The 23,633-nt window shown below is 37.5% G+C and overlaps 1 protein-coding gene across 1 annotated transcript in view; it reads left to right on the forward strand.

Moving 5' to 3' along the window:
* rabep1 (rabaptin, RAB GTPase binding effector protein 1) overlaps positions 1–15,056 on the forward strand; it is a 33,268-nt gene extending 18,212 nt beyond the window's left edge. The window contains exons 10-18 of the mRNA XM_053331617.1: positions 375–479; positions 628–744; positions 5,489–5,587; positions 6,272–6,412; positions 8,751–8,940; positions 11,714–11,769; positions 12,280–12,378; positions 13,192–13,308; positions 14,100–15,056. Coding sequence (XP_053187592.1) covers positions 375–479; positions 628–744; positions 5,489–5,587; positions 6,272–6,412; positions 8,751–8,940; positions 11,714–11,769; positions 12,280–12,378; positions 13,192–13,308; positions 14,100–14,201 — 1,026 coding nt within the window. The 3' untranslated portion in view covers positions 14,202–15,056. The remainder of the gene's footprint in view (positions 1–374; positions 480–627; positions 745–5,488; positions 5,588–6,271; positions 6,413–8,750; positions 8,941–11,713; positions 11,770–12,279; positions 12,379–13,191; positions 13,309–14,099) is intronic.
* The last annotated feature ends 8,577 nt before the right edge of the window (positions 15,057–23,633 follow it).

The following is a 23,633-nucleotide window of genomic DNA, read 5'->3' on the forward strand; positions in this document are numbered from 1 at the left end:
TGTTTGTCTTATTAAGCCAAACTATGAAAAGTAAGTGGATGAAACTGCTGCAGAGTCATGTTACTGCACTGTGATTTAAGTTCAGACTTCAGCAGTTCCTTGAGGTATGGAGATGACTTCATTGTGACTTCCTTCAGGCAGGAAATGGGTCCAGATTTTGCTGAGAATTCACAGAAAATAACAGGATGTCAGTTCTAGAGGATAAGATCTCTACATTTAATTGATAAACTTAATTGTCGAAAAAGCAAATCCAGAGGTTTCATAAATGGTTTTGAAGTTAAAATGCTGTTAATGAATATGCCAAATGTTTGTCTTTAAATCGTCTCTCTTTAAAATGTTACAGAAGTGTTGTAAATGTCTTGGTCTGTCGCCAGGTGAAGAATGCTGGCAGGAAGCTCGGCCGACGTTGCGATATGTGCTCCAACTACGAGAAGCAGCTGCAGGCCATCCAAGGACAAGAGGCTGAGACACGAGACCAGGTTCTTAGTTTTTACTGTCACTCCAGTAACGTTTTTTTTTTTTTTTTTTTACTGCAGGAATTTTTTGCTAACATCAAACTTACAGATGTGTGGCATTGTGTGGACTCGAGGAATATTTAACCGTTCTGTGTCCCGCTCCTTTTTCCAGGTGAAGAAGCTGCAGGTGATGCTTCGTCAGGCCAACGATCAGCTGGAGAGGACGATGACTGAGAAACAGAGTTTGGAAGATTCAGTCAAAGCAGGCAATGAGGAAACTGCTGCTAAGGTATGGACACAGTGAATGCACTAATAACTTAAAAAATATATTGAACACCCCCCCCCCCCCCCCCCCCCCCTCCTCGCCCCCCCTCCTCCTCAGATGTGAAGTGTTTGATGTGCAAATGTGGACGAGTACATGTAGAAATTTCAGCCTCAGTGTGTGATTCTGAAAGTGAAGTTGCAAGAATGATTGCAGAAGGGAAATGAGGTCATGGCAGCGTGAACTGGTTTATTAATGGTGTTGATTTCTACAGTATGTGTTTATTCTCCGTCTCGCGGGGTCAAGCTGTGCAGGAAGGCGTTAAGGCAGAACGAGAACTGAGTCAATCTGCATTTTTTATTACGGCTCAGTGCCGGCGATCATCCGTCCATCTGACTCAATGTGTGTCTCATTCTCGTGAAGGCAACATCTCGGGAATGTCTGGAGGGAATTTCATCACATCTGGCATAAACGTCCATTTGGACTCGAGGGTGAACTGATTTAGAAAAGGTCAAAGTTTAAAAGTCACTGTGACATCGCTAAATATGTTGTTTGGCCATAACTCAAGAATTTATATCCATGTGACAAAGTTTCACAGAAATGTCTAATGGGATAAACTGATGATGAAGTGATGACATTTTATATACAAAAGGTTTTAAAGGTTAACTTCATAGTGATATAATGTTCTGCAAAAATGCTTTTCAGGGCATTATTCAACTCCACAACTCTTACAACAGAGGAGATCGTATGTAATCAAAGAGATAATTAAATACTGGTGTTGCAAAGAGATTCCCACCATACAGTATAAGGTCATGAAACTTTCTTTTCAAAATAACTCTCCCATTGTCTTATCGTCAACCATATATATTATAAAGCATAAGGCAAGGCAAGGCAGTTTTATTTATATAGCGCATTTCATACACAATGGTAACTCAATGTGCTTTACATAAAACAGAAAAACATGTAATTTGAGAAACATTAAAACATAAAAGAGAGAAATAAAATACTAGAATAGAGCATTAAATATAAGATTGCAGCATAAAATAATGATTAGCTTTAAAATCATTAAAAGGACATAGGGTGCAAATGAAAGATTAAAATGTAAAGTGCTTTAAAAGAGCTCAATCATAAGCACAGGAGAAGAGAAGTGTTTTTAACCTGGATTTAAAGCATAAAGTATAAATTATCACCCAATTCTGTGTTAGACCCTTTTAGCCAAATTATGGTCAATAGGCCTCATTTAAATGAAATAATACCTCATTTTTGAGTTAAAGCCTGTTGTCCTCCCAGTCAAATGTGCCTCGAGAACAACAGGAGGGATAATGCTCAGTCTTTGTTCACTAAGCCTATTTCTGTCTATCATATCAGACATGTTTTTTTTGTCTAGTGTGACTAAAACCAAATTGGAGTTCAGCATCCTGACACATTGTCTGTTTTTTTTTTTTCGAGTCAGGGTTGCAGCATTTTCAAATATTATTTAATGAGAAAATTATCTCTCTCTCTCTTTTCCTCTCGTCGACTCTCTGCTAATCGTCTGCGTTGATGGGCGACATGTGTTGCAAGTTGATACCCGGCGTCCTCTGAGAAGCCGGGAAAGGGGGGGCGATAAACAACAGTGCAGCCGATGCATTAGTCTGGCGAGCTAGCGGTCAGTAATGGATGAAATGAAATAAAAATAAAAAAAACTTGCAAAACGGGGGGGGGGGGGGGGCTGCTTTAAAATCCCAAATGATTCGAAGAATACTGCTGCATTGTGGAAACATGACCTCATTGTGACAGCAGATAAAAAGCTGCAACCTTCCTCCACGACTCGCCTGCACACACTTCTCCTCTCTGGATTATAACTGTCTCCACTGGCGGGAAAAAAACACATTAATCTCCGGCCAACATTCAGATAACGTTAATTTATTAACCAGTTGGGCGGAAAATGTTTTATTTTGACATGGCGCAGCGTTACATGCCGGTAGTTAACTGTAAATTGCCTTCACTACAGATTAACTCATTTCTATGTGTGAGAAAGTCCTGCTAAAGCAATCATATCACTTTGTTTGTGAAGCAGAAAAAATTAATATTAACAAAAATACAGCCTTGATTGTTGGTTTTCAACCTTGCTTGTCTATGCTGGTTTCTTTACTGTATTGTTAGTTTAAAAAAAATGTCCTGCCATCATTTCCCAGAGCTCAAGGTGCCACATTCAAATAGCTTCTTTTGTCCGACCAAGAGTCTGAAACATAAAGATAAACAGTTTATGATCATTTATGACAACGAAAAGCAGCAATTCTTCACATTTGAGAAGCTAAAATCAGAGAAAGGACTTCAGCTCTACAGTTACAGTAAAGTACAGCTTATAACCTTCTTATATATCTTAAAGCTCTCTTTAAAGTCTCTTTAAACTTTAACCAGTATAATGGTATTTATTTTTTAAGTTGTACTTTATTAGGTCATGTGTTTTAATAACAGATTTTAGTGTCCTTATATATTATATTTCTTTTTATTGTCTGCTGTTTGTTGCTACAACTACTACTTTCATGCTTATATTGAGCTGCTGGAACCTGAATTTCCCATTGAGAACATTAAAGTGACTATCTATTCATCTATTCATCTATCAATCGATCTAATCTATCTCTCTATCTAAAGCAATGTGTGCCAGACATGGTTACATAGATTCAATCTTGAACAAATAGCACCAGACTTGTAGTAATTCATCAGGAGTGACTCAGATCTCCTTTTGGATTCATCACAATTCAAGCACTTTCATAAAAAATGGGAAAAAAATCACATCACGATTCATAGTTTTGTCTCCTCTATACATCGCTCGTAGAGAGGACGACCCGTCTGTCCTCTCTACTCCATCCAACAACAGCAGGTTACCAGGGCAACAGCCGCCTGCACCACCATCATCATCGTCATCATCATCATCATCTTTTCAAAACAGTGTCTGACAAAGCTGTTGCCTGCAGCATTGCATCTTTTATTCAACAGGCAGCCCTGTGGGTGCGATGACGGGCAGAATCATGACTGTTCATATAATAATCGTGTTGCTTCCATTTCACGCGGCGTTGACCAGAAACAACATTTAGAAGATGTAGAATTATTTGGTGACTATTAACAAGATTATAGAGCAACACTGTTACTGTTATGTAATGCAAGCAGTGCCATGCCTCACAGACACTTTTAGTTTTTGTTCCTAGTTTGGCAGTAGTGACTTTTAGAGCTGAGCTAATGATGAGCTGAGCAAAAGACAATTAACCACCAACTCATTTGCTAATCAGTGAATAGTTAAAGTCATTGTTTAAAAGCAAAAATGCCAAAAAATTGATGGATCCAGGTTCTTAAATGTGTGAATTTGCTGATTTTCATGGTCTTTTTTGGATATGTGCACGTTTTGGAGTGTATATTGAACAAAACAAGACATCTAATGATGCCACCTCATGCTCTAGGATATTGTAGTGATAGTGATTTGATACTGATTTCTGATGTTTTATAGATCAAATGAATAATTGATGTAGTCAGTTAATAGTCAATAGTCATCAGTTGCAGCCCTAGTGGCATTAATGTTATTGTAAACACACTAGAGCTGCACTTCAATTTTCCTCTATTGATAGATTTATAGTTTGAGCTGTAAAATATCAGACAACTGTAAAAAGACTCATAAGACTTCAAACAGTCCTTTTTAAGAAGCTTAAACCAGAGAAGACATTTTTCTTTGTTTGTGATTATTAAAATAAGTGCACATTTATTTTCTGTCGATTGAACGCAACCTCAATGAATGACAAGTCTTTTAAAATGCTGCTTTTATGTCATTTACTGAACTACAGTGCTGTTTATATCTGCAAATGTAGGAGAAAAAAAAGTCATGTATGGCAAATAAAATGACTGCTAGACTTTCAGTAACACTTAAGAAGTCAAAGTATTGTGAGAATTGGCAGATTTGCGCTGTTATATATTTACATTTACAACTCTGCGTGTCCTCTTCAGAGTTTATTACTGTTGTTTCTTCTGAGAGAAAAAAAGCTTTTATAGAATCTACTTTATTACCAAATTGTCAGTGTGTCATGTTGAGGAAAAGACTGCTTTTAAATGAGATGAAAGGAGCTGATGTCATCGGCCATGATTGTTAATATTTTAAATTTCTTTTATTGTTTTTAGAGGATTTTTTTTATCAAGCCCACACAGTGTGAAAGCAGATGTGTAGAAATCCCCCCCAAGTAGTAGTAAAGGAAATGTGTCATATCTTTAAAATCTCATATTTGATTAACGTATGATAACTCAAAGGTCACAACATGAAAAATGGGCTTGTTTGCATTACAGGAATTGTCACATTGACCACAGACCTTTTTTAAATGTGTGAGAACTTCTGTCAGCTCACAAACCTCAGGCTCATTTTAGACACATGTCAACACTGTGGTGCGGAGACATTTTGGCCTCTCACCTACTGAACTTGCTGTTTGAAACCTCGTGTGGTCAGCCGTCCTTTCAACTTCAGACTGCTGCTGTAGAGTATTGTAGTAGTTGTAGTTCTTAAAGTGGATTACTGCCTTTTAATTTCTACTTTGTGGTAATAAACTGTTTCTCCAGCTTCACGGTTAGGTTGTAATTGTCCTTTAATGCCTCTTTACAGACTTTAGTCAGCAATAAACATCCGTGCAGCTGTATGAATCATTGTGAGTTTATGATCTTTGTGGGCATAGAAGTGTATTGTCTTATATGCCTTTTATGTATATTATATAGTACAGTATGCATCATTTATATTCTCTTTCCTGTGTTGTAGGTGTCAGCCCTCGTGCAGAGAGTCCAGGAGTCAGAAACGCTGCTCAGCACACTACAACAGGCCTTCAGTGAAGCCAAGAGGAACACACAGGAGCAGATGGTGAGCAACATATTCTGTTTTAAGCACTGCTGTATCGCCGGTTGCGTTTGATGTTATGGAGCCTGCTAATGATGGCAAGAAGACTTCGCTCTCTCAAATAAGCATATTAATATATTGGTTTGACAACGGGCTCTGGCTCTGTTATCGGCTCTGCTTAATGCAGCCAAACTGAATTATGGATAATGCCTGTTTGGGTTTACTTTTTTGGCCCATGCAGTAGTGACGTCAATGTTCCTCACTACCACAGATATTTCACAACATGGGACATTTTTTCACTTAGTATATAAAGATGAATGTCCAAAATTGCGAAAGGAAAAACAAGAGGAAAGATGTGAGACAGAAACATTCCTCAGTAATGAATGTACTGCAAGTTGAATCGTGGCACATGCATCAATGTGCCTCTAAAGTCTTTGCAGGCAAACTTGTCAGCCAGAGGAATGAGATCTGCCTTTCTTTTTTTTTTCGCTGCATGTGGCTTTAATCTAAAGATGGATGATGAGTCTTGACACTGGTGTAAATTCAGGGAGAATTAGATGGACTGTGGCTCCAAAAAACAGACGTTGCCCAGTGAGTCAGTCTTCACCATGTGGGGACGTGCTGCTAAAAGAAAGGAAAACATGGTGATACACGATGAGATGGACTGAGATGTTTTATTTGGTCTGTTTGTTGTTTGGTTTTTTTAAGGTGGTACTGGTGCAGTCGAGGGAGCAGGTGGCAGACGAACTAAGCCGACTACAGAGAGACAACGACAGCCTACAGGGAAAACACAGGCTGTATGTAGAGCTGCAGCAACAAGAAGACTTCCAGATGCCCAACACTGTGCAAGTATGTGAAACCTAACTCACATCTTTCAAACTTTGCATCAGTATCGAAGCTCAAACGGGATATCCACACTTTTTGAAAAGTCTTAAAAAGCTTTGAATTCAGACCATAGAGGGTATTTTTCAACCTATTTCATCCTATTGTTCCATTATTTTGTGTCTAAGTGACTAATGGGGACGACAGTTTTTGAAATTGGTGTCTGAAAGCATTATGGATATGACCTCACAGACCAATAAAAGTTTTTTCTTTACATTAAGCTTGAGCAGGTCTGTTTGATCGTGTCTCCCTCAAGGAGAAGCCTCGTTCTGAAATCTCATGAGAGTTCAGTTGTTGTCGAAATCAGCCGAATATTCGGTCATGACAGAGATGGAGAAAAGGAGTGGTGAGAGGAGTTTGTAGTGTTGGAGTAAAGAAAGTGTAGTTTAGGGTTACCTGAAAGATTTGAAGAAGAAGAAGAAGAAGAAGAAGAAGAAGAAGAAGAAGAAGAAGAAGAAGAAGAAGAAGAAGAAGAAGAAGAAGAAGAAGAAGAAGAAGAAGAAGAAGAAGAAGAAGAAGACTCTTTAGCAAGACAAAATTACGATAAAGTGAAGACAAAAGACCCAAAAACACAGTAGAGAGTTGACAAAAGGACAATTAAAGATTAAAAAAAACATTAAACATATCTAAAAATAACTAAATAAAAAGGTGACATCATATAAAACCATGTCTATAACAAGAAGCATGCAGCATACTGTTAACATAACTTATCACTTATCACGTTAGTCTAAGTGCAATGAAAGCTCCTCAAGTAAAAAGCCAAGAATAATAATTTATCATTATAATCTGCACAAAAGATGGACAGACTCAAAAATGATGAAAAAATACAACTATATAAATGACATAAATCATCATAGACAATAAATACTGGTCCACTTTTATAGTTATTAAAGAATAATATAGCTTCATATTACTGAACCTTAATCAAGCGCTACTCTCCATTTATAAGCTGTCACAGTATGAGCAGTGGTGTGACCATGCATGCCACATAAAGAAAGTGGAAACTGACACCAAATTAAAGAAAAATAAACCCAGCAGAGTAGCGATCAGAGACTAATTGCTTCAGTGATAACACCTTCGAGGCTCCACCGGCTCATTTCCAGTGATTAATGGCATCATTACTGGTTTGAAGGTATCTGACAAGGTGAGAGTCCTTTTTTTAACGACTCTGTACTCTCCTCTCTGTTCAGCAGGTTCCCTCTTTAAACACACACATCTCCTCCCACACTCTTACTCACTGCCTCTTTCTGAATTTTGCGGTATATGTGAGAAAAAAAAAAAGAAAAAGAAAAAAAAGGAGTGGGCTTGTGCTTTAGTGGAGGCGGAGTAACTGATGATCCTGTGACATTTTAGACTTGTTGGTGGTTAAACGAGCTGCACACGTAACATTTAAATCTGATCTGTATTATAGCCAGACCTCCTCACACTGAATCGTGTGTGTGTGTGTGTGTGTGTGTGTGTGTGTGTGTGTCTGTAAGATAACAAATTTATATGTACCGGTGCAGTGTAACCCTCTGAGCATTTATCATCAAAATACTGCAGGTATAGCAAGACATTATACACTCGGTTCTTAAAAGTGTGTTTTTATTGTGAGGAAAAACTCAGTCAAAAAATTTCTTTCAACATTCTTTTTATTGAGTTTTCCTTGGATGCATTTCAACAGCAAATGTCAGGGCACCAGGGATTCATTTCAACATTTCAAAACATAAATAAATAAGATAAATAAATCTGTAAATATCAAAGTAAAAACAATGCCAAGATCATACAGAATCAAATCATACCAAAACAATGCAAGTTAAATAAAATAACCATATGAAATAAATAGAGAAAAAAAAGGAAAAATGAAATAAAAGTAAAATAAACAAACAAACAAAAAAAAGGGGGGGGGGCAAAAGGACAGATACAAACATACAGGAAGGGACAACAAAGACAGGAGGGGAAGGACTTGGGGTGGGGGGTCCAGTTGTGCATTCAATCACTCGTCCTCAGCTAGGGCATATTCCATCCATCCTTCCAGCTTTCCTTCCTTCCTCCTTTCCTTCTTTCTTCCTCCCTTCCATCCTTCCTTCCTCCTTCCCTCCCTATAATAACCCTGATATAGAGGAATGTATCATCAGCATATAGTATCACATATTTCCGACTACGCTTTTATTTGGACATTTAACAGAAATTCCTTCCTTTTTGTTGAGCTGTATTCAACCAAACTTTGCTCTATGATGATGAAGATGATGATGATGATGATGATGATGATGATTCCCCCAATTAGATTAGATGCCCCTTGTAATGTAGCTTGATTCTTCCTCAGGAACTACAAGGCATGGTGGTGCTGCTTCGCGAGGACATGGTGTCGGTACGGACGGCGGCTGATCACATGGAGGAGAAGCTGAAAGCGGAGATCCTGTTTCTGAAGGAGCACATCCAGGCAGAGCAGTGTCTGAAGGAGAACCTGGAGGACACGCTGCAGCTGGAGATCGAGGGTTGTAAGGAGGAGATAGGTGAGACTTACTAACTCATTGATCAACTATTACTGCAGATAATATCCAATCATTATAATGTAGATAATCAATCATTTTTTAGTGAAAGTAAACAAGCTTGTCAAATCTCTGTGGGGACGTTTCCAGTATACATCTTTGGTAACGATTTATTTTACATGTCCTTTAATCGTGGACCAATTTCCTGGAGATTTTCAAAGTAATGTTCAGGTATTTAAAGGTTAATTTTTAGGACATTTTACTTAAACGGCTGGTGGTTTTGGTACAAATTATAAGAAAAAAAGTGTAAAACTCCCACTTATATTTTGGTTCCTAGTTGTTTAATTAATAATTAATTAATTAAATCCTTGACAAATTAAATTCTTAACATTTCTTTAACAAACAGAAAATACTTAATTTGTATTGATATTTGCATATTAGAATACTTCACTATGAATTTTCCCATTTTTCTTTTTTTTTTAAGAGTATTTTATTTTCAGTATTTTTCAAGATATACATGAAAACACAAACACAGAACTCCAAACCCCTCTCCAACCCACCCACCAACAAATTGAGAGAGAGGGAAAAAAAAAAATATAAAAGATAAATAATAACAATGAGAGGCAAGGTAGACAGAAGCTTGTAAAACTACAACCCGTTCATCATAGAGGCTGACAGTGTGTCAACATATACCAAATAGGGTTGAATTTCCCCATTTTTCTTATGATTTGTACCAAATTTCACCTTTTTCTGTAAAATGTCTTAAAAAACTGGGAAATACCTGAGAATTTCCATGACATAAGGATAAATTGATGTAAAATACAGTGTTACCAATATTTTTTGTTTTCTCTACATCTTTTTACATTCTCTTCTGTTTCTGCTTTTGTTTCTTCATTCAGACATCTTGGAAGGTATGACGAACACTTTGAACAAGCTCACTTTAACTTGCCTGTATGTGTGCGTGCGTGTTAATGGCAAAGCTGTCAGACTAATAACCGTAGTGACCTTGAGGCGTAGTGCTTTTCCTCACACTTTTTTAAAACCTATAATAGCTAACGCGCATTAGCATGATAGATAATTCACTGTATTGTATGTTTTCCTCCTCCACAGATTGGTGAGAGCACATGGAAGTTTTAATATCAGATATTAAAAATGTTTGTTTGTAACACCGATGGTTTGTGTGCACTCACAACCTAAACCTAATGAATGTTTTAATGTTTACTGAAAGAAATACAGTCACTTCTACTACACTGGAGCTTTAGTTTACTGGTCATCTTTTCCAACATGAGAAGATTTATTTTAAATGAAACAGTCCAAAACCCCAAAGATATTTGACCTCAAGTTATATAAAACATGGACAAACAGATCATCTTCACATTTGCCATTTTACAATTTTATCAAATATGAATTTACAAATCTTACTTCTGTTCATTCTGTTCATTGACAAGACCCTCAACATATTAGAAAGTACAGCATATTGTCAGAGATCGATAAGGATAATACTTAATGACTTATTTCCATTGACAACTGATTAATTGACACATTTTGTCAGGTTTAGTTTATACCTTTAATGTCAAGATGAAGTGACCCTTTACTATCACATCAGCAGTCCCATTGTACACTTGTTTAATAATATATACCAAAATATTGATTTATTTGTATTCTTATATCTATACCTGCCAATTTCAACCAATAATATCATGACATCCACTTATCAATCAATCTTAAACTTTTAGCAGCAAACAGCTGAAGGTTCATGACAACACGCCTACTTATACTGTTTCACCCGGAAATACGTCACAATGCGGAAATGAGATACTTCAATAAATGAGATCTTTAAAAAATAAATATTCAAAATATTCACCTTTTTGTAAGTGAAATTGGTCTTTTTGGAACTTTTTATGGTGGAACATTTCGTTTTCTGAACAATTGAACTATGGCTAAGCCCCGCCCCCTTCCACTCGCTCGGACAAACATGTAACGTTAGGCTAACTTTAGCTAACGTTAGAGATGTTAAAGATAAGGTAGAAAATACACCCCGTCACCCAGCCTCTCAGGATACCTTGTGTCAGAGTTGCATGTACCCCATGAACACAGTTTGACCATTTTTAAACTTCAAATCTCAGAAAAACTTCATAAAACCGAACGAAAACTGACTCTCAGCAATGCATTTCAATGGATGTGCAGGCAAAGAATGTCCGAGTGTATGGGAATGGCTATACGCACTGTGATTGGCTCATCGCGTTTGAAGGCGGGACTTAGCCATAGGTTAATTGTGAACATAAAAAGTGCAAATAAGTTGTTATTCATTTAACAAATGATTCAATGATCATTTTAGTGATCCAAACAGTATGTTATTCATTTGTTAAATGAATAACATACTGTTTGGATCACTAAAATGATTGTCTTCATAATTTGGACCCTTAAACTGAGCATTCACACCCCTATGAGTTCTCTTTTAAAGTGACCAGTGAGCCAAGTTCCTAAAAACAAACAAAAAAAAAAGAAAAAAGTCAATTAAATGTTTTTATGTTCTTTAGTGTTGTTTTTGTCTTTTAGTTCAACTCCAGTATCAAAGCTCGGAGCGTCTAATAGCTTTCAGGGTTTGCTGCACACACATTCACACACACACACACACACACACACACAGCAGCGTTTCCCTCATTAAAGGTGCAGCTTTTGAAGTGCAGCATGAATTGCCAAATTACCTTCAAGGGGTTCGACGTCATAGTTACAGAGAGAATATTTGGACTTTTGAGATTGGGATGGATCCTCTCATGATGTTTTCTTCCCACAGCGTCGTTCTCCAGTTTGAAGACGGAGCTGGAGCGAATAAAAGCTGAGAAGGAGCAGGTACTGTCTCTCTCTGTGATATCATGTGACTCACAGCTCTTCTCCACATGGTTAAAATTCAACATATTCAATATATGTACTTCAATAAAAAGTCCATTCTCAGTGTATTTGCACAAGAGGCTTCAAGTTTCCACGTTACACTTTTGTAAGTAGCATACTGGACCAAGATTCGTGATGTTACAAATCACACCTCTTTAATTCAGATTTAAAGGATAATTACAGTTTTTTACAACCTGGACCTTATTTCTAGCATAAAATACGATCATTTACTCACCCTGACAACTTTGGTGTCATTTGGAATCGTTTGGACGAAATTAGCTCCAGTGTTGCACTGCGTATATCCGTATAATGCAAGTACACAGGGCACCGAGAGAGAGAGAGATATGAGGGGAGATTGTGAAATGCCAGAATATGAGCAGTATGTAAGGGTTAAGTTGTTTCCCTAATTGTAACAACAATTTATTTGCTGTGTCTTTGTGTATTTATATGTCTTTTACTTTGTTTATATAGCTGCAGAGAACTCTAGCAGAGAAGACTGAGACACTGGAAAGCATCCAAGCCCTGAGGATCAACCTGGAGCAGCAGCTTAAAGAGCTCACCACGGCAAAGGTAGGACCTGCCGCACCAAACTTTACTCAAAATACTGAAGTCAGAGCCTCGCAGATCCCACATAAATCCTACCTTTAATACTCTTAACTCTTAAGACATCACTCTTTTCTTGTCAGGATCTATCAGAATATACAACATGTAATCCACCAACATATTTCAACCTTCTGTTTATCAACATAACAACGTGGATGTTTTATTTGTATTTTATATTACAGTATAGTGTATTTTCTCCATTTAACCTTCGTGTCGTCCTCCTGGGTCAAATTGACCCCATCTGTTTTGACTGTTCCTTCTTTCTTCCCTTCCTCCCTCCCTTCCTTCTTTCCTTCCTTCTGTTCTTCTTTCCTTCCTTTCTTCTGTCCTTCTTTTCTTCCCTCCTTCCTTTCATCCTTTCTTCTGTCCTTCTTTCCTCCCTCCCTCCTTCCTTCCCACCCTCCCTCCTTCTTTCCTCCCTCCCACCTACCATCCTTCCTTCCACCTACCATCCTTCCTTCCCACCCTCCCTCCCTCCTTTCCTTCCTTCCTTCCTTCCTCCTTTCTTCCTTCCTTCCTCCTCCCTCCTTTCCTTCTTCCTCCTTTCCTCCCTCCTTTCCTTTCTTCTTCTTCTTCCTAACTTCCTTCCTTGACTCGAGGACAACAGGAGGGTTAAATAAAAGTAGGTTCTCTCTATTGAACGGAGAACTGTTGAAGACACTGAACCATTCATATTAAATTATTCATCAGCTGTGCTTCTGTGAAATATTTATGTTTTTTGAATTTCTATTGCTCGGTTTAGCATTTCTAATCGAGTGTGTGTCTGTTTTTTTGCGGCAGAGTGCACTAGAGGGTCAGGTGTTCGAGGAGAAAGACAAATCCCAGCGGCTGCAGACGGAGCTGGATGTCAGCGAACAGGTTCAGAAGGACTTCGTCAAACTTTCTCAGACTCTTCAGGTAAGAAGGAAGTTTACAGATAATATTATGCTTAAAGTTTAAAGAAAGCAAAGTGGTTAATGTGCATCTGAAAAGAGTAACTCTGGTTATAGCGAACTGTTAAGCTAATTGAATTCAAATAAATTAACCAACTGTTTTATTATCTGCCTTTATCCACTTAGTCATTATAGAGACTCCTGTGTAGACGAGCTGCCTGCTTGTGCCTCACTAAGGACATTTTTCGCTTTTCGTTTTTTATTTTCTTGATCCTTTGAGCTGTGTTCATGCATAGAGGATCAGATTCTCCAAGGATATTCTGTTTAATATATATTTTTATCATTTCAATCACTTTTAATAGGTCTATAATACACTTTATAAACTAAATTGTTCCTTTGGGATCCTTAGGGACACAAATACACACATTTAAATCCATTCAAACTTTTTCACACTCCTGCAAAGAAAATGACTCTTTCTTACATTCCTGTATACTGGGAAATAAATAATAAATAATAATGCATCAAAATCAATGTTGTTGCTAATCATTGACATATCCCAGACTCTGATAACCGCCCCCCCCTCCCCCCAACAAAAATTATTCACTTTCATTTAGTATATGGAAAATAATTCAAAACTGGTGTTACATGTAAACAAACTGGTATTTAAAGAGAAAATAAATCAATATTTGATATTTATCATCAGGACTGATGTCGGTTAAAACAAATAATTAATTGAAAGTGAAGTGAGGCACAAGGGTTAAACTCTCCTAACAAGATTATTTCAATTAATCACTTGATCTCCGTCTGTGTCTCCAGGTACAGCTGGAGCGAATACGACAGGCGGACTCCTTGGATCGAATCAAAGTAATCCTCAATGACACCAACTTGACTGACATCAACCAGCTTCCAGAGACATGATGATGCCACTTGAATGAAAACTGCCTTCACAGTTTCATCCCACCCTCCCCCTTCCACCCCCTCCCCCCTCCTCCCTCTTTTCTCTATCACTGGCCCGATAACGTTATTGACCCTAACCCCCCAAGCCCCTCCTCCTCCCCATAACCACTGTGGAAGAAGTTTGGAGGGACAAGGACAGAAATGGCCTTTTTTTGTGTACATTTTAAGAGTCTTTGAACACACCGTGGATAGAATAATGAAGAAGAACACTACTAAAAAAAAAAAAAAAGAAAGAAAAAAAGAAATTGTAAATAACTAAATGTCTGTCTATGGACGGAGGGAACGGAAGTCCACCTTCCTGTGGGTCTGTTTATGTCTTGTTTCTACTGTAGATATGACTGTCTGTATTAGCTCAACCAAAAAAAAAAAAAGGTTTGTCATCTTCTTTAAAGCACTTTCCATCTGAAACAGGTAAACAGACAACAATTTGGATGCATAGTTTTTTTCTCCTTCTGTTCCCAAAGTGGTTGATAATCGCTTCCTCGTTCCACTCCCATGTTCTTTCCGTGTGTTTTGTGGAGTTTTTTCCTGTTTTGTTTTTTTTCTCTCCCACCCTCTCTGGCTATTTTTTTTCTGTGACATTTTCCACCTTGTTCGAGTCATTTCACCCACGTTTCCACATATGACAAAGTCACGATGAAGGAAAATTCATGGAAAATACTTGCACATAACTTACTGGGATATAAAAAAAAAGAAAAAGAAAAAAGGAACATAACACAATGCAAGCAATACCCTCCATTTCTTTAAATATCCTCCACTTTTTTTCTGGCTTTCTGGTTCTCGCTCTTAACGTCTTGACAGAGGCTTTTTTTTTTTTTTTTTTTAAAGCTGCTGAAACACAGTGAAGAAACATTACTCATAGTCAAAGTTGTTGGGGTTTTATTTGTCGAGATTGTCAAGAAATCCCTCGAAACACTAGCTAATCCCAGTCCAAGACGAGGTTTTAATACCTAGGTCTCATCATTCAACACTTTATTCCTTTTATTGATAACTTTTTTTGATTTGACTTTTCTTAACATGATTCTCTCTTAAAGCTCTTAAATTACAGTGGGCGGCTTTTAAATTATAACCTATAAAGAGCACACTTTTGTAACACTGGACACAAGATTTATTGTTTTTTTTGAGCGTTCACAGAGAGATCAGAGGTCAGAGTCACACATAGGAGGTTTAAACCTGAAACTAAAAACTAGCCTCTGTACCTGACGAGGCCAGAGTGACTTTCCCAAATTTTCCTCCCTGTCTTACTGCAAAATTCAGCAGTTGTTAGAAGCTAAAGGACTTAAGTGTGAAACAGTTTATTCATCACTACAAGAAAAAAGAAGAATTCAATTATTAAGATTAGCCCTGTACAGACATGCGTTGTTTAACACTGTAGTGGCGGTTGGAACTACTCCACCAAATTTGCATTGCACTCTTTTTAAAAAAAAAACAATTTCAGACTCACGATAACAGTTTAATTTAAATAATAACAATAAAAAAGGATCAAAATCAATGCAGCAGAATAGAGATATTGTCTTTTTTTTTTTTTTTTTAATTCCACACTTCCTTCCTTTTTGTGAAAATCTTGCGCCTACATTACCCACAATGCTACAAGAGTCATAGATTCAGTAATGTGTGTTATGCTAATAGTGGCTAATGTAGCCTGGAGCTGCTACAGAGGTCTGGTAACCTCACTTCTTTATTACTCCACACCCCAAAAAGACTTTATACTTTTTTCTTTTTTTTTCTCCTCCTCCTCCAACATTTAATATTCTCCAACATCTGTAAACTGATGCGTGAAATTGCTGGTGTTTCCCTCTTTAAAGGATGTCATTTGGTTAGCAAAAATATAATGTATTTGATATGTTGTGAAAAAAGGAATAACTAAACGGTTAAACTGGAAGACTTTGCAACTTGTCTAAGTTTTGGCTAATTTACTGGAAGCCATGAAAGACCATTATTTTGGACAACTGACATGCTAACTGACGGAGAAATTTTGAAGTTGTAGGGCTGCAACTAACAATTATTTTAATTATCAGTTAATATACTGATTATCTTGTCAACAAAATGTTTACATAAATGTTATGAATGAAAAAAAAGTGCATTATAATTCCCCAAAAATCCAAGATTATGTATTAACATTTTATTTTGTAATCAATCAAAAGACTAAAACCAAAAAATATTAAATTTTCTATCAGAAAATCATCAAATCTAAAAAGGTACAAACAGTGAATGGTTGTCATTATTGCTTAACAAATAATAATAGAGAAATTGGAACTTTATTAAATTAACATGCCATCCAGTAGTCACAATCAGACAGTGAAAATACAAGATGTGAAGAACCCCGCTGAGTAGTTACGATATTTCTGTCATCACATGTTCTAATAATTTAAAGGGCACATAACATGCTTTTTTTGTGTGGTCATTTTCTGTCATTTCTATACTGTTGTGATGTCAGATGTCTATGTTAAACGTGGTCTGAGCTACAAAACTCAAGGTAAACTTAGCGTTTAGAATCTGGCGCTTTTATTTTGTAATTTTACCTCTTACTTCCTCCTTGAACTAATGTGAGATTGCTGCCCACAAATGGCCGTTTGTTCTGTAGTCTTTGCCGCTAAGGTTGATCCATATGGGTTGTTCACCGTATCCACTGGCAACATTTCGGATCCGATCTCAACTTGAACACGTACAGATGTGTTTTAAGAAGTTGACATCGTGAGTAAAGAACGAGAAAAAGAAGTGAAATCCTACGAAAGACAGGAGCTAAAACGGCTTGTTTCAGACAGAGGCTAAACTGAGGGGCTGCATTAAAGGGCCAGTAACAGATAAATAATAGTATTTTAAAGTGTAAAACATGCAAAAAATATTCCAGGTGAGCCCCAGATTAAAAACATAGACTTTGAAATATGCATGAAACATCCCCTTTAACAAGATGAACCTGCAGTTAAGGTCTTCTTTAGTAAAGGTGTGACTCACCAATTGAGATGTTCGGATACGCAAAGCTGCACATGTGGTTTCATGGATCATATGAGCTCAAATATTCCACGGATGGAGGGCTTCTCTTTGCATTGTGATTTTAAACAGTACACAATATACTTATATATAAATATATTATTACATACATACACATACATACAGCAGCATTGTATGTTTTAAAGACATGTTGATCACTGTTTTGTTTGTTTTGTTTTTGACTTGCATGTTTTGCGTTGTTTCCCTCTGTTGCATATGTCTATACTGTAGATATCTTGAGTTGATATTTATGATAGATTCATGCAATGTGTTATGAGATAAGTGTGTGGATGTGTGGGCAAGCCAGCCTGAAGTTGCACTGACAAGAAAACCTGTATGTCTTTGGCTTGTGTGATTGTGCGCTGATCGGTTGTTGTTGTTGTTAATGTGTTGGGCTACAGACTGAGAACTGGCGAACTTTAAAAGTAGAAATTTTACAGACTGACCATTACAGTCCTTTTACTGTGGAATTCAGGACATAATGTTCTTTAAAAAGGCCTTATTGCATTGGCTTGGTGTGTTTTTAATTTCATGTACCTGTAATGTAAAGGATAGGTTCACCATTTTTTTGAAGTCTTTCTTAAAACAAAAATCATATGTCCAAATGTGGGCCCAAACTTCCTCTTGCTGTAGTCCATTTTTTTAGCTGATCCATGATGTATAGTTACAGAAATGGCCGTGTACAGCCCCTTCTCTAGTCCAATGTTAGAAAGATGTGGGGGGAGGAGGCATCTGAAGGAGTGTATCACCCCTTTAGTTTATCTGAAGCTAATATAACGTTTCAGATTCGTCCAAAAGAGTCAAATCAAGTAGATATAGTTCAACGTTTGAGTCTTTTTAGTGCCAATTTCACTTTTTGTTACTATACTTCCACTAGAAAAAACTGAGAATTTTTTACTAAAAAGACTAACTGTTGAAGCTATCCACTTTATTTGATTAACTCAGATTGCTGAACACCCTCAAATAAGCTCTTAAATTCATTGATGCTCAAAATGAGAATTGTGGATTTTATCCCCCATCACTTACATTGGGGGGAGGGGGGGCTTCTAAACGCCATTATGGACAAGAGGAGCAAAACCTGTTTCAATCGGGTCACCTGACTATTATAAGAAAAACTTTTTTTTTTAAATTGTGAACTTATCCTTTAACGTCAGTCTATTACAGTAACAAACCCTTTACTTATGGCATCACAGACAGTCACTAATTTGTTGTTGTCATGTCATGAGAGTTTTTATTGAATAATCTTATCTACACACGTCTAACATTGCTGGATTACTTGCAAAAATAATTCAACGTTAAAATCCCCCAACAATTAGAGATGAATGATCTGAAAGCTCACACTGTGTACTAACAAATTCTCCATAAATAAACTCACAACTCAAAATGTTTGTTCAATTGAAATATTAGTTGTATTGATTTTTTTTTTCTTCAAGCATTTGACTTGTTGGAAATGTGCTTTTTAAAACACTTTCTTAGCCCAGAATAACTGAATCACTACAGTTTTTACACAAATATGAACTGAACTCTCACAACCTCAGAATATACAACATGTTAAGCTGTAACCTGTCAGTCGTTGCATCATAAGCATTGACAATAAATAGTGAAAAGAATCGACAAGAACTGGTAATATTGATTGATTGATTCCTTTTTTGAGTTTTTTGTTTTGTTTTTGCACTTTAATTTAATTAATTTGTTACTCCTTAAATCTGACTCAGGAGTGCACAGTTTGAGCTTTCAGAGGCAGCTTTTATACATGATGAATCAAAGCATTGTTATCTTACATGTTTTATATTTGACCTGTACTAGGGTTAGGCCGATATTCACAGTTTGCTGACGGTGGTGACATTTAGCAAAAAAAAAATCAAGCTGCTTTCAGTTTGATGGAGTTTCTACCTTTTTAAGACTTTAACTTATAATAATAATAAAGCAGTTGAAGGAGAAGTCAGACCATCAGTGTAAAACCTAAAATAATTGTGAGTTTCAGCTGAGATGTAAATGCTTGTTTTACCCCTGACAATAATGACATTTTGAGGGCTTGAATACTCATAATTTTGGGTCATTTTATGCCACAAAAATGGTCAAATTCCAATGTCAGACTCAGCACATGAGAAATGCTAGAAACCCCATATCGGTCCAATCCTAGTGTGTGTTCTTGTGAAACCACTTGTTACAAATTCATACTGTCCTACAAAAAACAAAACAAACAGTGAAATGTTTACTGGAAATGTAATTTTAGAGAGGCATGAGCAGCACGCTGAATGATGAATACAATGAAATTCAAACAATATTTACTATAAAGTTCTGCCCACTGAATTTGTGTCTTTGTCGTCTTACCCCCTCGAGTTTATAGCACCACAACATCCATCTAGGATTTGTAAGATGTTAATGTAGCGGTCTTTTTCCACAGCATGAACTTCTATTTGTGTTTCTGCTGTCTTTTGTCTGGTTTGGAGACAGGCTCCTGGAGCTAAACGTTGGCACCCCTCTAGAAATGATAGTAAATACTCGTGGTGGGGGTCAGGGGAGGACAAGGCATTCAGGTTGACCCTGACCCGTTCCGCTCTCACTTTGACCCGAGACGCTGGCTATGCTAAGCCTCGTTGTTAGCTTGTTGATGTAGCTTGTTGTGTGATTGAGATACTTTACTTAAACCAGTAGGAGTTATGGGAATGTTTCCTAATGTTTGAACCCACTATGGTACTACCTGTATCATCGTGAACAGTGTAAACTGACTCTAAAAAGGTCGCTAGCTTAAATTAGCACCATGCTAACGCTAACCGCGAGTGGCGCTGCCGCTACCTTTGATATTCAGTGTGTGAGTGTTAGCAGTGTGGCTAAATTAGCTAACGTGCTGCTACTGTAGTTAAATCTTTTCTTTTCTTTTATACAGTCTATGAGTTAAATGAGAGAAATAGAGACAGCATGATGCATATTTGTGTTGACAAGATGCCAGGTAATTGCTGTGATTGTGATTCATCTTATGTCGTCACAGCTCAATTACAATGACCACAACAGAGAGAGAATTATAATTTAAGCAAATAATTGAGAATATTGACCTAAATAAAACTTGACTAAGTAAGTATTCTAAGTAAATACAACATTTTAAGCTTGTGTTCAACCCTCCTGTTGTCCTCAAGTCAAGGAAGAAAGGGAGGAAGAAGGAAGGCAGGAAAGGAAGGAAGGACGGGAGGAAGAAGGAAGGAAGGACGGAGGAAAGAAGGAAGGTAGGAGGGAGGGAGAAAGGAAAAGAGGAAGAGAATAGAGAGAAGGATGGAGGGAGGGAGGAAGGAAGGAAGGTAGGTAGGTAAGTAGGGGGGAGGAAAGAAAGAGAGAAGGAGGGAGGAAAGAAAGAAGGAACAGTCAAAACAGACAGGGTCAATTTGACCCGGGAGGACGACACAAAGGTTAAATGTTTAAATTAGGGGTGTCAAGTATGAAGTATGAAAATTGCAGAAAAGTAATTCCAGATTTTCAATAAAACACATGTCTTTTCTCACTTATTTTCACTCGCCGTTCACAGTTAAAGCTTCTGATCTTCCAGTGGACGTCCAACTTGAGATAACTGACTTGCAAAGTGATTCAGATTCATTTCGTCGCTCCCTGTGAGATCAGTGTTTCCTTGTGGGGAGCGATGATATTAGAAACCTAGACACCAAACACTAAGACTGTGTATACCCTACTTTTAATAACATCTACTCCACAGGAGTTGGCTGACTGAGCTGTTAATTTGGGTTGATGAAATGACACCTTGCATTGATGCTACTTTCAGTTCATGTGAGCTGTCAAAAATGAACAAAAGTCTTGACTCCTGAGTCTCCGTCAGTGTGCAGGGGTAGCAGCTCAGGAGCCAACCACATTAAAGTTTCCCCTTCATTACCAGAGGAACACAATTTCTCTGCCTGCCAAACCTGCCTGTGAATTCACACTCTATTCTAAATTACATGTATACCTGCAGCGATACAATTAGGAGCTGATCATGTATAAATCAAATGGTGATATGGCTGACTGACACGTAGCCAATCCACTGCCTCGGGAGAGCGGCCCTGTTGGGTGGAGGATATGAGAAAAGGATAAGCATGGAGTTGAAATGGCATTAAGAGGCAGTCTGTACAGTTTTTAATAAAAACTTTGCTATATTTCTGACCATACCTATAATTTGTTTAGCCACTATAACAGCTGTGTTTGCAGCATTGCTTTTGCATTCCATCATAGTCTGTTGTTGTTTAGCATTGTCTCATTACGTCCACATCTGTGTGCATGGTTTAGTTAGACGGACAAATATTTAATTAAGGCCAAAACAGCCCCATGCTATTTTCTATGCACGTCATGCCACTATCCTATTTTCAGCATTGCTACCCCTGAAAACAATGGGGAGGGGGAAGGGGGAGGGGGGTGTTTCCTCTGGAGAAAAAGCTGTTTTGTACTTCCATACAATGTTGGCCCAACTACAGACGTTATTTACTAATTTGCTGCTTGATTTTCATTGTATTTTTAACTATTTCACTTGTGCCTGTATCTATAAGACAAACATTGAATTATAGGTTGATCTACTTGCTTTCAAAACATTTTTTTCTCCAATTTATTAATCAAAAATAGACAACTACAACAGGTGACTCACCCATGGCATTTTCTTGTCCTGCATTGTATTCATAGAACTGGAAACACATCCAGGTGACTGCTGTATTGACGCACTGCAGCACAACACTTCCTCTTAGTGCTCGAGGCATCATATGACATGCTGCTATGGCAGCGGCGGTGGCGGTGTGATTTCAGCCTTAGTCTTGAGTTATGGATTAGCTTGCTTTTTACTCACTATACTCACCAACTTTCCAAGAGTTAAAAGGGGAAGGGACCCAACCACTTCCAGCTTTTATGCTCTTGCTGACATCACTTATGATGCCATGAGTTGGAGTATGGGAGGGTATTTATTGTATTTAATGAAATGTTTTGTTTAGTATTTGGGTGATTTGTACACAGTTTCTTGGTTTATGGTGAGCATGTATTGTTTGGTTAATGTGTGTAAACAATGTCAGCTGATACCATTAATGTTGCCATTTACCTGAAATAGGAGAACACTGAAACCTCCCTTGAGAGTAATATGGATCTGCCTGAAAGATTATCAGGTCTATTTAAAGAAAGAGTTGTTGGTTTGAGGAGGGAGAGCAGAATCACATCAAATGAAGGCATGTTTGATTTGTTTGTTGTTCATTTCATATTTTTGGAGATACTTGGATCTGAATACTTTTTGTAGTTTTTCAAGTCTGAATCTGCTTCCTATCACCTTCCTTCCTCAAAGAAAGTATGTGGAAATATCAACTATAAACTCATTAAAGCACAAACCTCTGGCTCCTGAGCCTCCATCAGTTTGCAAGGTTAGCATCACAAGGTTACAAGGCGCCAATCACATTCAAGCTCTAAGTTTGGAAATCACTATCTAGTTACATCTGTACCGTTGCTTAAAAAAGTCACTTTTCAGGGGCAAAACCTACATACAAATCCATCAATGCACATGTGCCTCCCTGCTACAGGAACTGAACATACCACAATCCTCCATCTGCACCCTCAGATCTACCAACTGCTTGTTCCTGTGGGCCTCCACTACTAAGATCTGCACCACACTTGTAGAACAGTATTTCTAACTATCACCAGGGCAGCAAAGACTAAAGCACTTTGAGTTTCACAATTAATTAAAAGTGTATTATTATGTACTACTGTTCCAAGCAAGACTGGATTAATATTGCAAGGGGCCCCTGAGCACTGCCAAAGCTCAGGCTACAGTTTTTATTTTATTCAGATTTGATGACTTGGTGTCAGGTGGAAACCTTTCAACTCCATATTTCGTTTTAGACATATTAGCAAGCAACAATAATTATCAACATCAAAAGAGAGGGTGAATCTTTGTGTCATTTTGCTGTGGAGCCTGATAATAAAAAAGTGCAAACATTTTTTCTCTCACATCTTTGAGGGCATCTTTCTACTCAAATGCTCTTGGGCGCTTGCCCAGATTGCCCGTATGGTAGATTTGGACATGGTTCCAAGCAATGTTTTTTTGATCAATGTATTTTTATTGAGCTTTTAAACACAGACATAAACAAATCCCAAAGATAGGATATGATAAAACAAAACAGAGATAACAATGCACAAACAAACACACAGCAGCACAAAAAACAAACAAAACAAAATAAATAAAAAGTCAAGAGACATCGTCAGCTGTTCTACATACAAAATAAATGGAGTACTTTCCCACCACTGCTACAATGTGACAGGCAGCTGAAGTACTGAAAAGACTGATGCTGCACGTTTTAAGTACCTTACTATGTAAATCCCAGGAACATTGTACGTTTATCTCTTTTTTATTTTATGTATATTGCACATGTATTTATTTATATTTATCTGCATGAG

The sequence above is a fragment of the Scomber japonicus genome, chromosome 13 (assembly GCF_027409825.1).
Source record: "Scomber japonicus isolate fScoJap1 chromosome 13, fScoJap1.pri, whole genome shotgun sequence".
In the NCBI taxonomy this organism is placed as follows: Eukaryota; Metazoa; Chordata; class Actinopteri; order Scombriformes; family Scombridae; genus Scomber; species Scomber japonicus.